The sequence below is a fragment of the Macrotis lagotis genome, chromosome X (assembly GCF_037893015.1).
Source record: "Macrotis lagotis isolate mMagLag1 chromosome X, bilby.v1.9.chrom.fasta, whole genome shotgun sequence".
NCBI classification, from domain to species: domain Eukaryota; kingdom Metazoa; phylum Chordata; class Mammalia; order Peramelemorphia; family Peramelidae; genus Macrotis; species Macrotis lagotis.
In genome coordinates, this window is record NC_133666.1 from 703,177,188 (window position 1) to 703,195,133 (window position 17,946).

Here is a 17,946-nt window from a genome sequence, read left to right on the forward strand (position 1 = left end):
CCCCCAGCCCGACCAAGCCTCAGTGCAGACCCGGTCCTTGGAGATCAGGAGCAGACCTGGGGAACCGCCAGGCAGAGAGTGCAGGCAGAGAGCCTCTGGGCAATGAACTTCTGGGCAGGGAGCCGCTGGACAGCTGCCTCCAGATTGCTTAGGCCATGGACAATAAGGGGGCTGGGTGAGATCCCAGAGATCTCTTTGCTGTTCCTGAGGCAGGACTCTGCGGCTTTGCCCCCTACTCAGATCCAGGTTGCCGTCTGACCCCAGTCGCAGGAAAAGGAGCAGAAGCACAAGGAAGTTCATAGTCTGCAGTGGAGCCAGGACCCTCCTCACAGCCCCAGGGCAGAGGGGAAAGCTTGTGGTCATCTACACACCAGAGCTCAGGCCAGGAGAGCAGTCAGAGCCTCTCATAAGACCTTGGAGAAATTGAGGACTTGCAGGTCCTTGGGGATGTCCCCTCAAAAGCTTGGGACAGTGGGTCCTCTCCCCCTGGAAGATGAGCCCCACCGTAACATAGAGTTAACATCACATCATAGGCTGGGGAAATGAGCTAACAAGAAAAAAATCCAACCATAGACAATTACTTTGGTCTTATGGAGGATGAAAATATACAGTCAGAAGATTAAAGTCAAAACTCCTCTATCCAAAGCCTCCCAGAAAAATATGAATTGGTCTCAGGCTATGAAAGATCTTAAAAAAGAATTTGAAAATCAAGTAAGAGAGGTAGAGAAAAAATTGGGAAGAGAAGTGAGATGCAGGAAAATCATGAAAACCAAGCCAGCAGTTTGATGAAGGAGACATCAAAAATCCTGAAGAAAATAACATCTAAAAAACTGGTTAGGGTCAATGAGGAGAAAAATGCCTTAAAAAGAATTGGCCAGATGAAAAAGGAGACCCAAAAGCTCTCTGAAGAAAATAATTCCTTCAAATGTAGCACAGCTCTAAGGGAAGCTGATGACTTTGTGAGAAATCAAAAGATGATAAAACAAAACCAAAAGAATGAAAAACTAGAAAATGTGAAATATCTCATTGGAAAAACAACTAACCTGGAAAAATGATTCAGGAAAAACAATTGTTGGCTACCTGAAAGTTCTGACCCCCCCCAAAAAAGAGCCTAGATGTCATTTTTTTTTTGCAAGGCAATGGGGTTAAGTGGCTTGCCCAAGGCCACACAGCTAGGTAATTATTAAGTGTCTGAGACTGGATTTGAACCCAGGTACTCCTGACTCCAGGGCCAGTGCTCTATCCACTGTACCACCTAGCTGCCCCCCAGACATCATTTTTCAAGAAATTTTCCAGGAAAACTACCTTGATATCCAAGAAGCAGAGTGTAAAATGGAAATAGAAAGAATTCACTGATCTCATCCTCAAAGAGTTCCCAAAATGAAAACTGCCAGGAATATTATAGTTAAATTCCAGATCTCCTGAGTCAAAATATTACCAGAAGTCAGAAAGAAACAATTCAAATATTGTAGAACTACTATCAGGATAACCTAGAATTGAGTAGTTTCTACATTAAGGGCTCGTAGGGCTTGGAATATGATATTCTAGAAAACAAAGGAGAATCAACTACCTGAGCATCAACTACCCAGAAATTGAACATCCTCTTTCTGGAGAAAAGATGGACTTTCCATGAAACAGGGACATTCAGACTTTCCTGTTGAAACGACCAGAGCTGGACAGAAGGTTTGATCTCCACGTACAGGACTCAGGTGAACCATAGAGGGGGTGGATGAGAAGGATTAACTATGAGGATCTTAATGATGTTTTACTGTCTGTATTCCTGCATGGGAAAGAAGATACTGATAACTCATATGAACTTTCTCATTTATAAGAGCTGTTATAAGGAGCATAGACAGGGCACAGGAAGGCACTGAATGTAATGGTAAAATATAGTAAAAAGATGGAGTCAATGGGTAATAAAGGAAAGTACTGGGAGGAAGAGAAAGGAGAGGAAGAAGGAGCTAAGAAATTTCACATAAGAGTCAAGAAAAAGCTTTTTCAATGGAGTGGAAGGGGGGAAGGGGAGGGGGAGTGAGGGAGTCTTGCTCTCTTCAGAAGTGGCTCAGAGAGGGAATAATACACACACTCCACTGAGGATAGAAAGCTATCCTACCCTAGAGGGAAAGGGATGGGAGAAGGGGAGTGGGAGGGGAGGTGACAGAAGAGTGGGAGGGGTACTCAGATGCCACAGCTTTTGAGGAGGGACTGGGTGAAAGGAGTGAGAGAACAGGATAAATGGGGGGGGGGAACAGAATGGAGGAGAATACAATTAGTAATAGTGATGTGGGAAAACACATTGAGGTGACTTCTCTGATGGACTTATGATGGAGAATGTGATCCATCCCAGAGATGGAGCCCACGGTGTCTGAACACAGGCTGAAGCACACTTTTTACCACTTTATTTTTCTTGAGGTTTCTCCTTCTTCGGGGGAAGAGAGTTATGTTTACTTTTACAACAGGACTGCTGTAGTAATGTGCTGCATGGCTACACATTTTAAATCTACACCAGGTAACACTTTCTCAATAGGGGGGAGTGGGGTGGGAAGAAGGGAGAGAATTTGGAACTCAAAGGTTTTGGAAGTAAATGTTGAACTTGTTTTTGCATGTAGCTGGGGAAAAATTAAAAATAAAATAAAATTTTAAAATGTAAAAAAACAGGCACAAAAGAACATTAATACTGGACAAGATAGGGGAGAATAAGTGGTGTGTGTGTGTGGGGGAGACAGTGTACTTTATTCTCATTGGAATTGAGAGGGCATAACCTCCACACTAAATTGTATGAAGAAATATATTTACCCTAGAGGAAAGAAGGATAGGAGGGGGTAAAGAGAAGGGGGGATGATAAAAGAAAGGAGGGCAGATTGGAAGTAGCTGTGGTCAGAAGCAAAACATTTTTAAGGAGGGAAGGGATGAAAGGTGAAAAGAAAGATAAATGGGAGAAATAGAGAATGAAGGGAAATAATCATAACTGGGAAACAAAATTTAAAATTTCTCTGATAAAGACCCCATTTCACAAACATATAGAGAACTAAGTTAAATTTATAAGAACACAAGCTATTCCCTGATTAATAAATGCTTAAAAGGATATGAACAGGATTTTTTCTTTTCTTTTCTTTTAGGTTTTTACAAGTCTATGGAGTTAAGTGAGTTGTCCAAGGTCACACAGCTAGCAAGTATCAAAGCTGGATTTGAACTTGGGTCCTTCTGACTCCAGGGTTTATTCTACCTCATCACCTAGTTGCCTCTGAACAGGCAGTTTTCAAAAGAAGAAATGAATTTATCAATAGTCACATGAAAAAGGCTCTAAATCGCTAGTGATTAGAGAAATGCAAATGAAAACAACTCTGAGATCCTGCTTCAGTTTGATTAATATGACAAAAAGGAAAATGACAAATACTGGAGAGGATATGGAAAAATAATAATGCAATGATGGAGTTGTGAACTGATCCAATTCCAGAGAGCAATTTGGAATTACCAGCAAATGACTATACAACTATGCATGCCATTTGATTCTGCAAAACCACCACCAGGTCTAAATCCCCAAAAGATTTAAAAAGTGGAGGGCAAGGAGAAGGAGGGAAGGACATTTGTGCAAAAATATTTGCGGCAGCAATTTATGGTGGCAAAGAATTGGCAATTGAAGGGATGCCTACCAATTAAGGAACAGCTGATGTTGTGGTCTGTGGTCTTGATATAAGAAATGATGAACAGAAAAAAACTAGAAAGATTGAAGTAAAGTGAAGTAAGCAGAACCAGAACATTCTGTAGTCGCAATACTAGAGGATGAGCAGTAGTGAATGATTCAGTTATTTAACGCAATACAATGATCTGGGTCAATGTCAAAGAATGTATGATGGAAAGGGCCATTGCCTCCAGAGAAAGAACTGCTCAAGTCTGAATGCAGATTGAAGCATTCTAAAATTTCAACTTTGTTTTTTATGTATTGTTTTCCATCATGACTAATTTGGAAATGTGACTGCACATGTATAACCTATATCGAATTGCTTGTCTTCTCAATAAGGGGGAAGGGGAATGAGTGATTGAAAGAATCTGGACCTTAAAATTGTCTAAGTCTTTTTTTATATTTCTAATTAAAAAAAGTTTCTCAGTCTTCAGCTAATAATTATAAATCTGAATGCTGTCTCTGAGTGTAAATATGCCAAGACCTGTCTTTTCCATCTGTTTGTTGACTTGGTCTGTGTCAGTACTACTTGGCCAGCTTTGTAATAGTACTAATAATTTCCTTTACCTTAGTCAACAAGCCACAAGAAAAGAGACATCTTGGATGAGGAGAGAGCAACCCAATGGTGGTGTGTAAACATTCCCTTTCCAGTCTAAGTGGGATTCTTATCAATAGGAATTTGAAGCAAATAGTATAATTTGTGAGAGGATCATAATGTGGAATGATGTCATCTATATGAAATCTCATTGGTTGCCAAACTCAGTTTTATGCTTCTTTGTCGTTTCTGTATAAAATGTCCCCAAAATTTTGTATCAGGGTTGGTATCTTTAATGATATTATCCACCCATAGATTGGGTAAGATACTAGAGAATAAAACTTCATGGATAAAACTAACTTTCTGTCATTTCATTTTTAGCTTTAAAAATTATGGTTAAAAAATTTTTAAAGAATAATAAAAAAGATTTTTTATATATTTTGATAAAAATAAAATATTTTAAAAATTAAAAGTTTATGGGGGGGGCGGCTAGGTGGCTTAGTGGATAAAGCACTGGCCTTGGAGTCAGGAGTACCTGGGTTCAAATGCGACCTCAGGCACTTAATGACCCAGATGTGTGGCCTTGGGCAAGCCACTTAACCCCATTTGCCTTGCAAAAAACCTAAAAAAAAAAAAGTTTATGGGGCTGAGTTTAAGAACTTCTAAAACACATATATAATTAATCTCATGATTTTTCAGGGGTGGGGGAAGAGAGCATCTGGGACTCCAAATTTTAAAAAAATGTTAAAAATAAATTAAAAAAAAGAGTAATTTATGAAATAGTAACAAAAGTCAGAAGACCAATGATTGAGTCTGGAACAAACAGATCTATACTGACAAATGTTGCCACGGTTAGCATGTCACTTTGAGACTATTACCTTCAATTTCAGGAAAGAAAGCTGTTATCTTGTTATGTCATTTTGGTCTCTCTTATATTTCATTTTTCCTTAAGGCTGTAATCTCTCTCATCACATTCAACTGAGATCAATGTTACCATGGAAACAATGGAAAGACTAACAGATTGCTGTCTGTGTGTGTGAGGGGGAGGGAAGCAAGAATGGGGGAAAATGTGGGCAGTTAGGTGGCAGCGGATAGAGCACCCGCCCTGGAGTCAGGAGGACCTGAGTTCAAATTCGGCTTCAGAAACTTACTAATTACCTAGCTGTGTGGCCTTGGGCAAGCCACTTAACTCCACTGCCTTGCAAAAACCTAAAAAAAGAGATAAAAAATACGAATGGGAGAAAATTGTAAAACTCAAAATAAAATCTTTAATAAAAAAATAAAAACATAAATTAGCCATGCTGCAAAAAATAAATGAATAAATATGGATATAGACTAAAAAAAAAAGAAAGAAATGAAAAGACCCATGAATAATAAAGTAAAAAAAAACCCCATTTCACTTTGACAACCACGGGGGGGGGGGTTGGGGTGTGGTCATCCTCATTCTGTGACAGCCGGGTGCCCTGCGGCCAGGAGGACCTGGGTTCGGACTTGACCTTGGTAAGTCACTGAAGCCATCTCCTGTCACTCTGGGGCATTCCTGGGGAGGCTGGTGTCTTGGCACAGCCCCCAGCTGCCATGCTCGGCATGGCATCACCTCCCTGACCTTCAAGGCCGAAGGACACACGTCCTCCTCACCCGTTAAGTGGCTACACTTGAACTCAGAAGGGTCGAGGCGCCTCCTCAGGGGAGGGGGAGGGGCGGGCCTGAGGGAGGGGCCGCGAGGCCCCGCCCCCTCCCAGCCCCGGCGGCCGCTCACCGGGCGGGGAGGAGGAGGAGGAGGCGGGAGTGGGGAGAAAGGGAAAAAGCGCACGTGGCCTTCTCCCCTGCCCCCGTCCGGGGAGAACTACGGTTCCCAGAAGGCCTCGCGCACTTCCCACGGAAGGACCCGGCTGGGCGGGCGCAAGCGCAGAACGCTGCGCTCCCCTCCGGCCACGGACGCCGCCTACAAGTCCCAGAAACCTCTGCCCGCCCAGCCCGAGGCTGAGGCCCCCGCCAGGCCGGGGAGCGCAGGGCCGCGGCCGTGCGTCGTCACTTCCGCTCCCGCAGCTCCACCCTCCGTCGGCCGAGCTCCGCTCGGGTCCCGCGTCCCGTCCCGGGCCGCCGCGAGGGGAGGCGCGGGTGCGGCCGGCCGCGGCAGCGGCCACAGCGGAAGGGACCGCCGGGGAGCCGCGGGCCGCGGGAGCCGGGGGGCCGCCGGCCGGGTCGGGCCGCGCCTGCGCCGTGGCCGCCGGGCGCTGGGCCGGGCCAGGCCCCGCCTCCTCCGCGGACCCTCCCTCCCATTGGCCCCCCCCGAGCGGGCCCAGGCGCGCGGCCCAATCAGCGGCGGCGACGGGGAGCATGACCCCCACCTCCCACCTGAGAGCCCCGCCCCGCCAGGTGAGCGCCCCGCCCGGCCCCGCCTCGGCCGCTCCGGGGGCGAGGGTCGCGCCGCCCCCGGGCCCACTCGCTCCGCGCCCCGCCCCGCCCCGCGCGGGGCCGAGGATGGGGGAGGGGGCGCCGCCGCCCGCTCACGTGGCTTGGCTCCCGCAGGGGTCCGTGACCTTCAAGGACGTGGCCGTGGACTTCACCTGGGAGGAGTGGACGGACCTGGACGGGGAGCAGAGGGAGCTGTACCGGGAGGTGATGCTGGAGAACTACCGCAACCTGGCGTGCCTGGGTGAGGGTCGGGGGGCCCCCGCCCCGCGGGGGGAGGGGAGGCGGGGCGGGGCGGGAGGAGTCGGCCCCCCCCCCGCGGGCAGCCCCCCGCCCCGGACCCGCCCCTCAGCCCTTTCCCATCCCCCAGCAGGTCTCGCAGGGTCCAAACCGGATGTGATCCGGCAGCTGGAGCAAGGCGAAGCCCCCTGGAGGCCGGGCGCAGGGCCCCCCCGGAGCCCCGACGCAGGTGAGCGGGGGGCGGGGCGGGGCGCTCTCCTTGGGGGGCCGGATCCCCCCCTCCAGGCCCGGGGCGCAGCGACGCCCCCCTCGCTCCCGTGCCCGGCTGCCAGGGCTGCAGAGAGAGGCCAGAAGCTGTCCTCCAGGAGAGCCGGGATGGGGAGCAAGGCAGGGAGGCCGGGGCACCGAGGAGGGGGCCGCAGGGAGCGGGTGGCAGGGAGCGGGTGGCAGGGAGCGGGTGGCAGGCCGGCGCCCACGAAGGGAACGTGCACAAGAGAGTAAGCTCCAAGAATACCGGAGAGGAGGGGGCCGTGAGAGGTTCGGGAGCAAAATGTTGCGGTTGGTTTTCATCCCAGCCTGCCTGACGCCCCTTGGCTCCTGTGAGCTTTCTTGGCAGGTTGCCATTCCTTTTCCAGCTCATTTTGCAGATGAGGAAAGGGAGACAAGTGACCTGCCCAAGGTCACACACCTAGTAAATGTCTGAGGTCAGATTGGAACTCAGGAAGATGAGTCTTCTGACTCAAGCCTATAACCAATGCTTTGTATGTGATCATAGAGGTCTCAGAGCTCCTGGAATTCACTGAGTAGTTGGCTTCCCTGGTCGGATCTGCACTTAGGGTCTGGAATGACCATTCGATCGGATTTTGCGGCAGGCTGTTTTACCATTTAGCCATTATTGCATTAAGGCAGGCAGGAGTCAATGAAGGCCTGCACCAGGGAAGTGGCCATGAATCAGAAAAGAAGGGGGGAAGGTGGAAAAGCTATGACAAATGACAGGCCTAAGCAACACATTCAATATGGGAATGAGAAATAGTGAGGAGAGGAACGTGGTTTCCAGCTTTTGCGCCTGGGAGCCTGAGGATGGTGTTGCTCTCTACAATAACAGGAGTTGTGGCCTTGGGGAGGGATTAGGAGGAAAGATGAGGAGGTAGAAGAGCAATTGATGACGACGTTGTTTCTTCTTTGGTCTGGAAGAGGATCACAGCATCAGGGAGGTGGTGTCATGGCGTCTAAGTGAATTGGATTGGAGTGAGGGGGGTGCCGTGGCCAGATACAGGTCAGGACAATAGGAAGATAGCCCTGGAGGCAGTGAGAGACTTTGGCCTTTTAAAGGTAAGGTCTTTCTTATTTTCAATACCATAAACAAAGAAATTTTCAGTCGTTGGCGGCGATGGAGCAAAAACCAAAGTAGGAGACTGAAAAGGAGGATTCAAGATCTCAGTCACTGCACGTTCAGGAACAGATGGACAAGGAACCATTTATGGAGGGGATGATGATGATGATGGTGAAGGTGTCTCACTTACTCGTTCCAACTCATACAGTCTCTGAAATGTCGTGTGATGAGGTGCCGTAGTCTTCTGGAGATCTCTCCTTTTAAGGATACTGGAAGGAGTGGGGCTTCAGAGCAACTTCTAGTGTATATGCAGAGATTCCTTTCTCTGTTAAAAATCTCTAACAAAAATAGATCTTACTATAATTCTAGTTTGATATGACAATAACTAGGTCAGGTAATGAGAGCCAACTCAGCCCTTAGTAGCACTAATATGAACATCGCTAGATCAGTGGCAAATTCAAATAACAACTGAAAAATTTTAAATCTGAACCCAAATTTTTAAAAACCAATTGAAAAATTTTCACTCTTGCTAGAGGATGAGATTTTGCTAGGAAACTATTAACTATAGTTTTTTAGTATAAAATAATATATAATATCTATTGTAATAGACAACTGGTATATATTATATATAAATATGAAATAAAGTAATAACAATAAACTTTTAAATAAAATGAGGACGCCGTGATACACAGCTGAATTTAATTTGAAAGTTGTCAAAATAATTGCACTTCTCAAGAATACACAGAATAGCCAATTTCAAGATAGTGGACATCAACTAAGTTACTGATAATTTACCTTGTTTGCCCTGAAGATATGTTCAATATCCAGGTGGTAATAATACTTGGCTTTTCCCATTTTCTTAACATTAGGTAATCTAACTTTGTTTTATTGTATACTTGCCCTTATCAATAGTGCTGTTTGATTTTATATATGAGCCACAGGCAGCCAATTGCGTTACTGCATGGTCTGAGCCAGCCTCAGAATTAACCAGGGGGGAAATGTCTTATTTACCAAGATGGGGATAGGTCACAAGAATCCTGTCTTCACCTTTGCAAGGTCATTCTCTTGACTTTCCCAGGAACAGCCATGTACCCTGTGGCATGTGGCATATCTCTTGAATGATGAACCAGCAGCTTCATGGAGGGTCAGCTCAGGGCTAGATAATTGTTATTTTTTTCTCATATTAGATTCAAAATCTTATCTAGAATTTTTCAAATATTCACAAATCATATCTATAACTATCATTTTCCCACCCTCCACCCCTCTTCAGGTAAAACCAAAGGGAGAATATCAGACCATTTCTAGAATACAATGTAATCAGAGTCCATGTAGTCAAGGAGGTCATAACTAGGCACAATTTTCTTGCTAAAAATTCAGTTAAAAAAGGGAGCTGTGACTTCATAACTTGGGAGAAGTTTAACATTGGTCAAGGACTGACAAGCATTAAAATAATCTTTATTCACAATTGTTGAAAGTGGGGTACAAGTTAGCAGACAGCTACCAGTGATTGTGACTTGTAGGTAGCTATCATGCAAGTTCCATTGGGATGATGTCTGGAGTAATCTATTTTTGTTAATTAAATTTTTTATTCCTTATATGACACACTGACCCCTCCCCTTCTCCCCCCCCCCCCCAGAACTGTGACTTCCTTTCCTTAATCATCTAGACCCAAGAGATCTGTTTAACCTCTTATTGCTGTTGCCACTCCTTTACAAGTTCCTATAGAGGGAATAGTTGGTTCAAAACGCTATCATTGGAAGGTGATTCCAAATGACATCCATTTACTCTTCAAACATTTCATTTCTCTCCTTTGAGTAGGAGAGACCTGCATTTCTCAGGTGGCAGTGCTCTCTAGTTTCACAGCACCCTGTCAGCGGGGCCCATGCCAAGAAACCTCACAAAACTCTTCTCAGAGGACTTCACCAGGCTTTTCTCCTAACAGCAAGTCATTTATCCAAGCATCCCTGGCATTTTCATGCTAATCAAAGGAGCTTATGTAGTCCCTACTGTGTGTCAGGCTTTTTTCTGTCTTGAAAGTTGCTTAAGTCTTTAAGGATTACTTTAAAAAAATAGGTTAGTCCACAATTTCTCAATTTGTTAACAGTCCATGCCCGTTAGAAAAAGAACCTGTAAATGGAATAGCATTTGGTTGTATTCTACCAAAGTCTGAAAACTACAGTGCTTATCCTTTACATGAACCAGGCACTGGGTTAAGCATTTCACAGTGATCTTTTTCTCCTAGTAGCCCTGGAAGATAGGTATAAATATTTATTATTTCCTTTGTACATGTAAGGGCTGATTAGATTCTCTACTACCATTATGATATTTTCAGTCTAGTCAATTTTGATTTAGAATGGCTAGTGACAATAACTAAACTTCATTTTGCATGAAGTTCCATTATTTTTGGTTGGCTTATATTAACAAAAAGTTCATGATGATATTCCCAACTTCCCATTACTGCCTCTTTGTTTCTTTGAGTTATCTAAAGAGCCAAATCAATTCTTTTATTTTTTTAGTTCTTTTTTTGGGGGGGCGGTTTGCAAGGCAAACAAGGTTAAGTGGCTTGCCCAAGGCCACACAGCTAGGAGATTATTAAGTGTCTGAGACCGGATTTGAACCAGGTATTCCTGACTCCAGGGCTGGTGCTTTATCCACTACGCCACCTAGCCACCCCTAGTTCTTTTTTAAATTTTAAAATATTTTATGGAGGCAGCTAGGTGGCGCAGTGGATAGAGCACCGGCCTTGGAGTCAGGAGGACCTGTGTTCAAATCCGACCTCAGACACTTAATAATCACCTAGCTGTGTGGCCTTGGGCAAGCCACTTAACCCCACTGCCTTGAAAAAAGGAAAAAGAAAATATTTTATTTATTTTTCCAACTACATGCAATGATAGTTTTCAACAGTCATTTTTTTGCAAGATTTGTAATTTTACATTTTTCCTCTCTTACTCCCTCTCCTCCCCCCTCTTCCTGATGGAAGGCAATCTAATATAAACTACATATGTATATCCAAACTTAAGTATCCAAACTTAATATATCCATATTAATTATGTTGTGAAAGAAAAGTCAATCCTAATGAGGGAAAAAATTCAGAGCAAAAAAAAGACATACTATATATAAGACAACTTTTAAATTTGAAGATAGTAAACTTTAGTCTTCATTTAAACTCCACAATTACTTCTCTGGATATGGATGGTATTTTCCATCATAACTCTTTTAGAATTGTCTTTGATTATTGTACTGCTGAAATGTTCAAGTCCATCAAAATTGATCATCACCCTTTGTTGTTAATGTGTATAATGTTCTTCTGGTTCTGCTCATTTCACTCAGCATCAGTTCATGCAAGTCTTTCCAGGCTGTTCTGAAGTCCCATCCCTCATGATTTCTGTAGAACAAAGTGTTTCATCACATTCATATACCACAAGTTGTTTAGCCATTCCCCAATTAATGGGCATTCCCTTAATTTCCAATTTTTTGCCACTACAGAAAGAGCTGTTATTAGTATTTTCCTACTTGTAGATTATCTTTTTGTGTGATCTCTTTGGGATACAGACCTAGTAGTGATATTACCAGATCAAAGGGGATGCACATTTTTATTGCCTTTTGGGCATAATTTCAAACTGCTTTCCAGAAAGGTTGAATTAGTCACAACTCTGTCAGTGGTACATAAAGTTCCAGTTTTCCCATATTGGGGCAGTTCAGGGTACAGTGAATAGAGCATGGTCAGGAAGACAGGAGTTTGAATCAGATGCTTGACTCGTGCTAGCTCTATGACCTTGGGCAAGTCATTTAACCCTGATTGTCTTGCATCCAGGGCCATCTCCATTCGTCCTGATTCATATCTGGCCACTGGACTCAGATGATTCTGGAGGCTGGTGACCTACCACAGTACCCCCTCACTCAAATCCAATATCATATGCTTGTCATGGCATCACCTTCCTGATGTCATGGTGTTCTTTGACAATAAAAGACTGCTAAGTGGTGCAGTGGATAGAACACTGGTCCAGGAGTCAGGAGGACCTGAGTTCAAATTTGGCCTCAGACACTTAATAATTGACTAGTTATGTGACCTTGGGCAAGTCACCCAACCCATTGCCTTAAATAAAATAAAAGAAAAAGAAAATGAAGGACAAAACATTATTTCCCATTATCCCTTCCAATAGTGGTTTTCCTTTTCAGTCATATGGACCAATCTGAAAGATGTGAGGTAGCTCCTCAGAGTTGTTTTAGAGGATCTTTATATGAAACTTTAATTTCTTTTTTTTTTTTGTCAGTATAAGTTTCTTTTTATTTTGAAATGGAAACAGTGGAGTAAAGCGGTTTGTGGCTAAAACAACCTTCACTGGAAAGAAAACTAGAGCCCACATAAATCAAAAGAACAAACTCCAAAAGTCTGAACCAGCTGCCCCACCTCCCCAGAGGACAGAGTAAAGGACAGGGTTAAAGCAGAGGGTACAATCAGAAAGAAAGGTCATTTAGAGTCAAGTACAACTTCCCACGGCAATACAACCACATAGAAAGAGGGTAGCACTTAAGTTGAGACACATTCAAAACTACAAGCCCCACTCCACCCCCAACCCTTTCTTAAAAATTATTTTCTCTACTAAGGAGGGAGCAATGACATGGAGCATTCATGAGAGTAGGGGTAGGAAGGCATGGTACATGGCCTGTGTTATTTTTTGCCAAGGCCAGGATGTTATCAATGGTAGTTGTAGGAATTGTGTATTTTTTCATAAATGAAGTGGAGGAATCCTGTGTGGGATTCAGGCATTTTTTTTTAGGTATTACCTGCCAGAGTTAGTTTACATTGCTATATATGAAGTTGCAAAGAAAAGTTTTACTACACAAAAAATATTACATTAAAAAAAGTCCCTCCCCCCCTTACGGGCGCAGTGGTGGGTAAGGCGTGGAGCCCTCCAAAGCAATGGCTTTTGTGGGGTTGGGGAGAGGGAAGTGAAAGAGCCCAAGTGAGGCTTGCCAGTGTGATAGGGGTGGGGTCCACTGTAGATAGCTGGGGAATGCTGTACCCAGAAGGAAATGGAATATCTTCAGAGTGGGGAATGGGTGGGGGAAAGTTGCAGAAGATTGAAATGTATTTAAGGGAGAGGAAAAAAATCACTGGGGGAATGTAGACAGTCTATTGGATATTGGAAAAATGTCTCTTTTTTTTGGTTTTTATATTTTTGGAAAGTATTTTTAAGGTAATATTTTTTCTCTTTGGAAAAAAAAGAAATCTTTCCCCCAGTCCCTCCCCCACCCCAATCTACAGTCTGTGGAATTGCCACTATCTAATTTTTCTATTGTTTTGCTAAGAGGTAGATTTTTTTAAAAATCAAAATGGGTTTACTAGGAGGGCCACTGGAGGGTGTGGGGGGAGGGGGATTTGTCCAAAGGGAGTTCCCTCAGGACCAGGAGAGCCTGATGGGGGAGGGGTTCCTGCACCACCTCCTCTCCCCACATAGCAAAATGATCCCCCAAGAAAGGGGTTATTTGAGGGCGGGGGGGGGGGGCTTGAGAAAATTTCAGAGAAATCTCTCTCCCCTCTTTCCACCTTTTGGGCCTAGTGAATGGTAGGTGAGAGGTCAAGCCCCAATCTTCAGCCCCACCAAATCTCTCCTCCCTCTGTCAGACCATCTTTTAAAGTAAAATGGTAGACAGGTTGAAAAACTGGAGGGGAGAACACGGTGAGGTTCCAGAGCAAGGAAGGTGGTGCCCTTAGACCAGCCTCCACATCTATGGGGTGGGAGTTGGGGCTTTTAATGGTCCTGCCAATCCCCACTCACCCTACAAGGTTACCAAAAGGAGCTGGGGCCTCAACTGGTGTTCTCTAGGCAGCTGGGAGGGTGGATCCTTTCACCCATTCATCTGTCCCTGCTCTTCCTTCCAATCTAATTGTAAGGATTGAGGTAGTTAGTCCATTTTTTGCTCCTAGTCTCACCTGTGGTTACATGCTCATAAGGAGCTTCCTGCTTATTCCTTTAAGAAAAACATTCTGTCTTGTTACTTTTCTTTTGTCTCATCCATCTGGGAAGAAACTTTAATTTCTTTACCTGAAATTTGCCTTTTCATATCCATTGACCATTATCAATTGGGAAATGACTTATATTATTATAGATTTGTCTCATTTAGAAATAAGTCCTTTGTCAGAAACACTAGTTGTAAAATTGTTTCCCAACTTACTGCCTTCCTTTTAATCCTGGTTACGTTGGTTTTATTTGGGCTAAAACCTTTAAATTTAGTGTAAGTAAAATTAGCCAGTTTTCATTTCATAATGTTATCTATTCTGTAGTTATAAACTGCTCCCCTTTCCATAATCTGATAGGTAAACTATTCTTTGTTCTCCTAATTGGTTTATGATGTCATCTTTTATGTCTAAATCCTGTATCCATTTCAACCTTTTCTTGGTATAGTTATGAGATCTTGGTCTATGCCTGGTTTCTGTCATACTATCTTCCAGGTTTCTCAGCAGTTTTTATCAGAGTGAGCTCTTATCCCAGGAGCTGCATGCACCTAATCTATGCTAATGATCTCTTTCTTTGCAATCTATTCCTTTAAATTTTTTAAAATTACTAATCTTTTAGCATGATAAATGAAATCTGCAATAAATATATTCCAATTAAAATGAGAAAAAAAATTTTTAAAAGTTCCTTAGAAATAAAAAAAAATGAGAACAAAGAGAGAATCCTTTATTCATTTTATGAAGCTTTTTTGGATATTCTTATCCTTTTCTAAACTCCCAATGCTTTACCCTCTAGCCCTGAATCTGTTCTTTGTTGGTACAAACTCCAAGTCTCTCTACTTTTCAATTGAATCTCAACTTCCCTAATTTCCCCATACAACATTATTCCTTCTTTCTTCTACTTACTTAATTCCTGTAGTATAAGGCCCTGGGTAAGGCGTGGAGCCCTCCAAAGCAATGGCTTTTGTGGAGTTGGGGAGAGGGAAGTGAAAGAGCCCAGGTGAGGCTTGCCAGTGTGATAGGGATGGGGTCCACTGTAGATAGCTGGGGAATGCTGTACCCAGAAGGAAATGGAATATCTTCAGTTACAAATGCACATTTCATACCAATTTCTTTACAATTACATAGTTTTTTGGTAAGTGATAGACAAATAGACTCCCAAGAAACTCACTCAGCACAAGTCCTCATTGTAGGGTGTCACAGATTTCAGGTAGGATGATCCCAGAGAATTAATCATCCATCTTCTCAAAGTCAACCTCTTCTGGAGGCTGGAAAGGCTTATTTCATCTGACTAGCAGTGAAAAACCATAATCTGATAGGTAAACCACTCAAAATTAAGTACATTTATTTTGTTTTTTAAATCATTTGGAAGTTCTGCTTTTCTTGCTCAAAATTTCAGTTTTTATATCTTTATGAGCTATATGTTTATTTTAATTAGATCTTTTTAATCTGAATACCCTCTATTAGGTGTGTAATTACTTAATTTATTCCTGTATCTTTTTTAATATTCTTTTTAATTCTATCTTCAATAATTCCCTAGTTTACTATAATCTTGTTATACAGTTTGAACTTCTATTCACTAACCAATTGATTTCTTTTTTTTTTGAAAGATTTTATTTATTTTGTTTTACAATTTTTCCCCCATTCTTGTTTTCCTCCCCCCACCCCCCACAGAAGACATTCTTCTAATCTTTACACTGGGCCATGTTATACACTGATCTCAGTTGAATGTGCTGACAGAGAAATCATATCCTCAAGGAAGAAAAATAAAGTATACGATAGTAAAATTACATAATAAGATAATGGTTCTTTTATTTTTAATTTGAAGGTAATAGTCTTTGGTCTTTGTTCAAAGTACATAATTCTTTCTCTGCAATACAGATGGTATTCTCCATCGAAGACAGATCAAAATTGTCCCTGGTTGTTGCACAGATGGAATGAGCAAGTCCATCAAAGTTGGTCATCACCCCCCATGTTGCTGTTAGGGTGTTTCTGGTTCTACTCCTCTTGCTCAGCATCAGTTCATGCAAATCCTTGGCTTCCCTGAATTCCATCGTTCCTTAACCAATTGATTTTAACAAAAGTTTTACTGTTTCTAATTATTTAAACAGTTGCTTTAAACTGTAATCCATTATTTTATTTCCCCCTTGATTGCTTTCTGATTTCAAAATGATTTTTTTTCTGGGAGCACTTTGGGATTCAGCTTTAATCTGGAATCCCTAAACAAGATTTGCTTGGTATCCTCAGGTCAGTTGTTTAAAAACCACAATCAGCAGAAGAGTAGATGAACTCCAATTCTACATATTTTTCTGAAGATGGTCTAAAAATTCCTTATTTTTTCTTCTAATAATAACAATTCCTTCCTGCAATAAATGCATTCCAATTTTAAATATAGTTTTCAAGTATACCTTTTTTATACTAAAATTAAATTTCACAGATTGACTGCAGACTTAGAGATTGGTTAGCTGTAACTTTTTGAGGGTTAGCAAATGTTTACTTTTAAAATTCTGAGTTTTAAGCTTATAAGTTTTCCTATACTATTCCTAAGTTTTTCTTATTTTATCATTTCCCTGAATTCCTATGTCTTTGAATCTCTCCTAAACATATCTCATGACTAATAAGATGAGACTTAAAAATTCACACTTTAGCTTTAAATCAATCCCTAGTCTTTTTTTTTTTTTTAGGTTTTTGCTAGGCAATGGGTTAAGTGGCGTGCCCAAGGCCACACAGCTAGGTAATTATTAAGTGTCTGAGGCCAGCTTTGAACCCAGGAACTCCTGACTCCGGGGCCAGTGCTTTATCCACTAAGCCACCTAGCCACCCCCTAGTCTTTTTAAAGGTTTCTTTTAAGGAATAACTGATCTGTGAATTTTATTGTTTTTTATTGCTCGTTTTATTTAATCTTCAGTTCAGTAGTTTCCCCAAAACTCATCAAAATCTTTTATAAAGACACCCAGATGATCATTCAGAAGTGAAAGAAGTTTGATTATTCCTTTTTTCACAAAGTTGGTTTCCAGTCTTTCTTAATATCTTATGTTTTCAATTAGTTTCTGTATGTCTTTTATCTCTTCAATTTCCAACATAGCCAGTGTTAGAAATAGAGAGATTTGTTCTCTTTTAAGATTTTTTTTTATAACATCTTGTTTCATTTGATTGATCATGCCAAAAGAAAAGGCATTGGTAAAAAAGACCTGTTAGTTTTTTTTTTATTATTATCATGTATTATTTATGTATTAACACAAAGCATGAATAGCATAGTACAGTCAACAGTTATATTTCCTATGCTCTTAAAGATTTAACTGTTTAAGGTCTCTTTCTATCTAAAGTAAAGAACCCACTGTTCCTAAACTTTGTTTCATTGTTTACAAGACAGACACATCGAACATATAACAAGACACCTGAAAAGTTTTCCTCTAGGAAATTTGGATATTTAGATCTTACCTGTCTTCTTTAGTAAGTATAGAACTTATGACCATCTTGTAGCTGGGGTTCTGCTGTCAGCCTAATTCTTCTGTTTCCTAATTATGTTTATGGTTCTAGAATCTTAATGGTAAAACATGTAATTTAGTAAAAATGCAGATTCCTTTAGTCTAATTTGCCAATTGACTTCACCTATTTAAAGTGCATTTTTATATTTAGAATTCTGTAATGGATAGAAGAGCTGATTAAAGTTCCATTCCTCTAGACTTTTTGCCAAAGTATAATCACAGGAAGACTGGGAATAATGAACGATTTAGTAATATCAGTAGTTCATTTGTTCTAAGCTTATTTAGGAGATTATT

At 42.1% G+C, this 17,946-nt stretch overlaps 1 protein-coding gene across 1 annotated transcript in view; it reads left to right on the forward strand.

Annotated features, from left to right (window-relative positions):
- The first annotated feature begins 6,692 nt into the window (after positions 1–6,692).
- LOC141497082 (uncharacterized) overlaps positions 6,693–17,946 on the forward strand; it is an 857,774-nt gene continuing 846,520 nt past the window's right edge. Inside the window, 2 exon segments of the mRNA XM_074199666.1 lie at positions 6,693–6,876; positions 7,003–7,101. Coding sequence (XP_074055767.1) covers positions 6,702–6,876; positions 7,003–7,101 — 274 coding nt within the window. The 5' untranslated portion in view covers positions 6,693–6,701.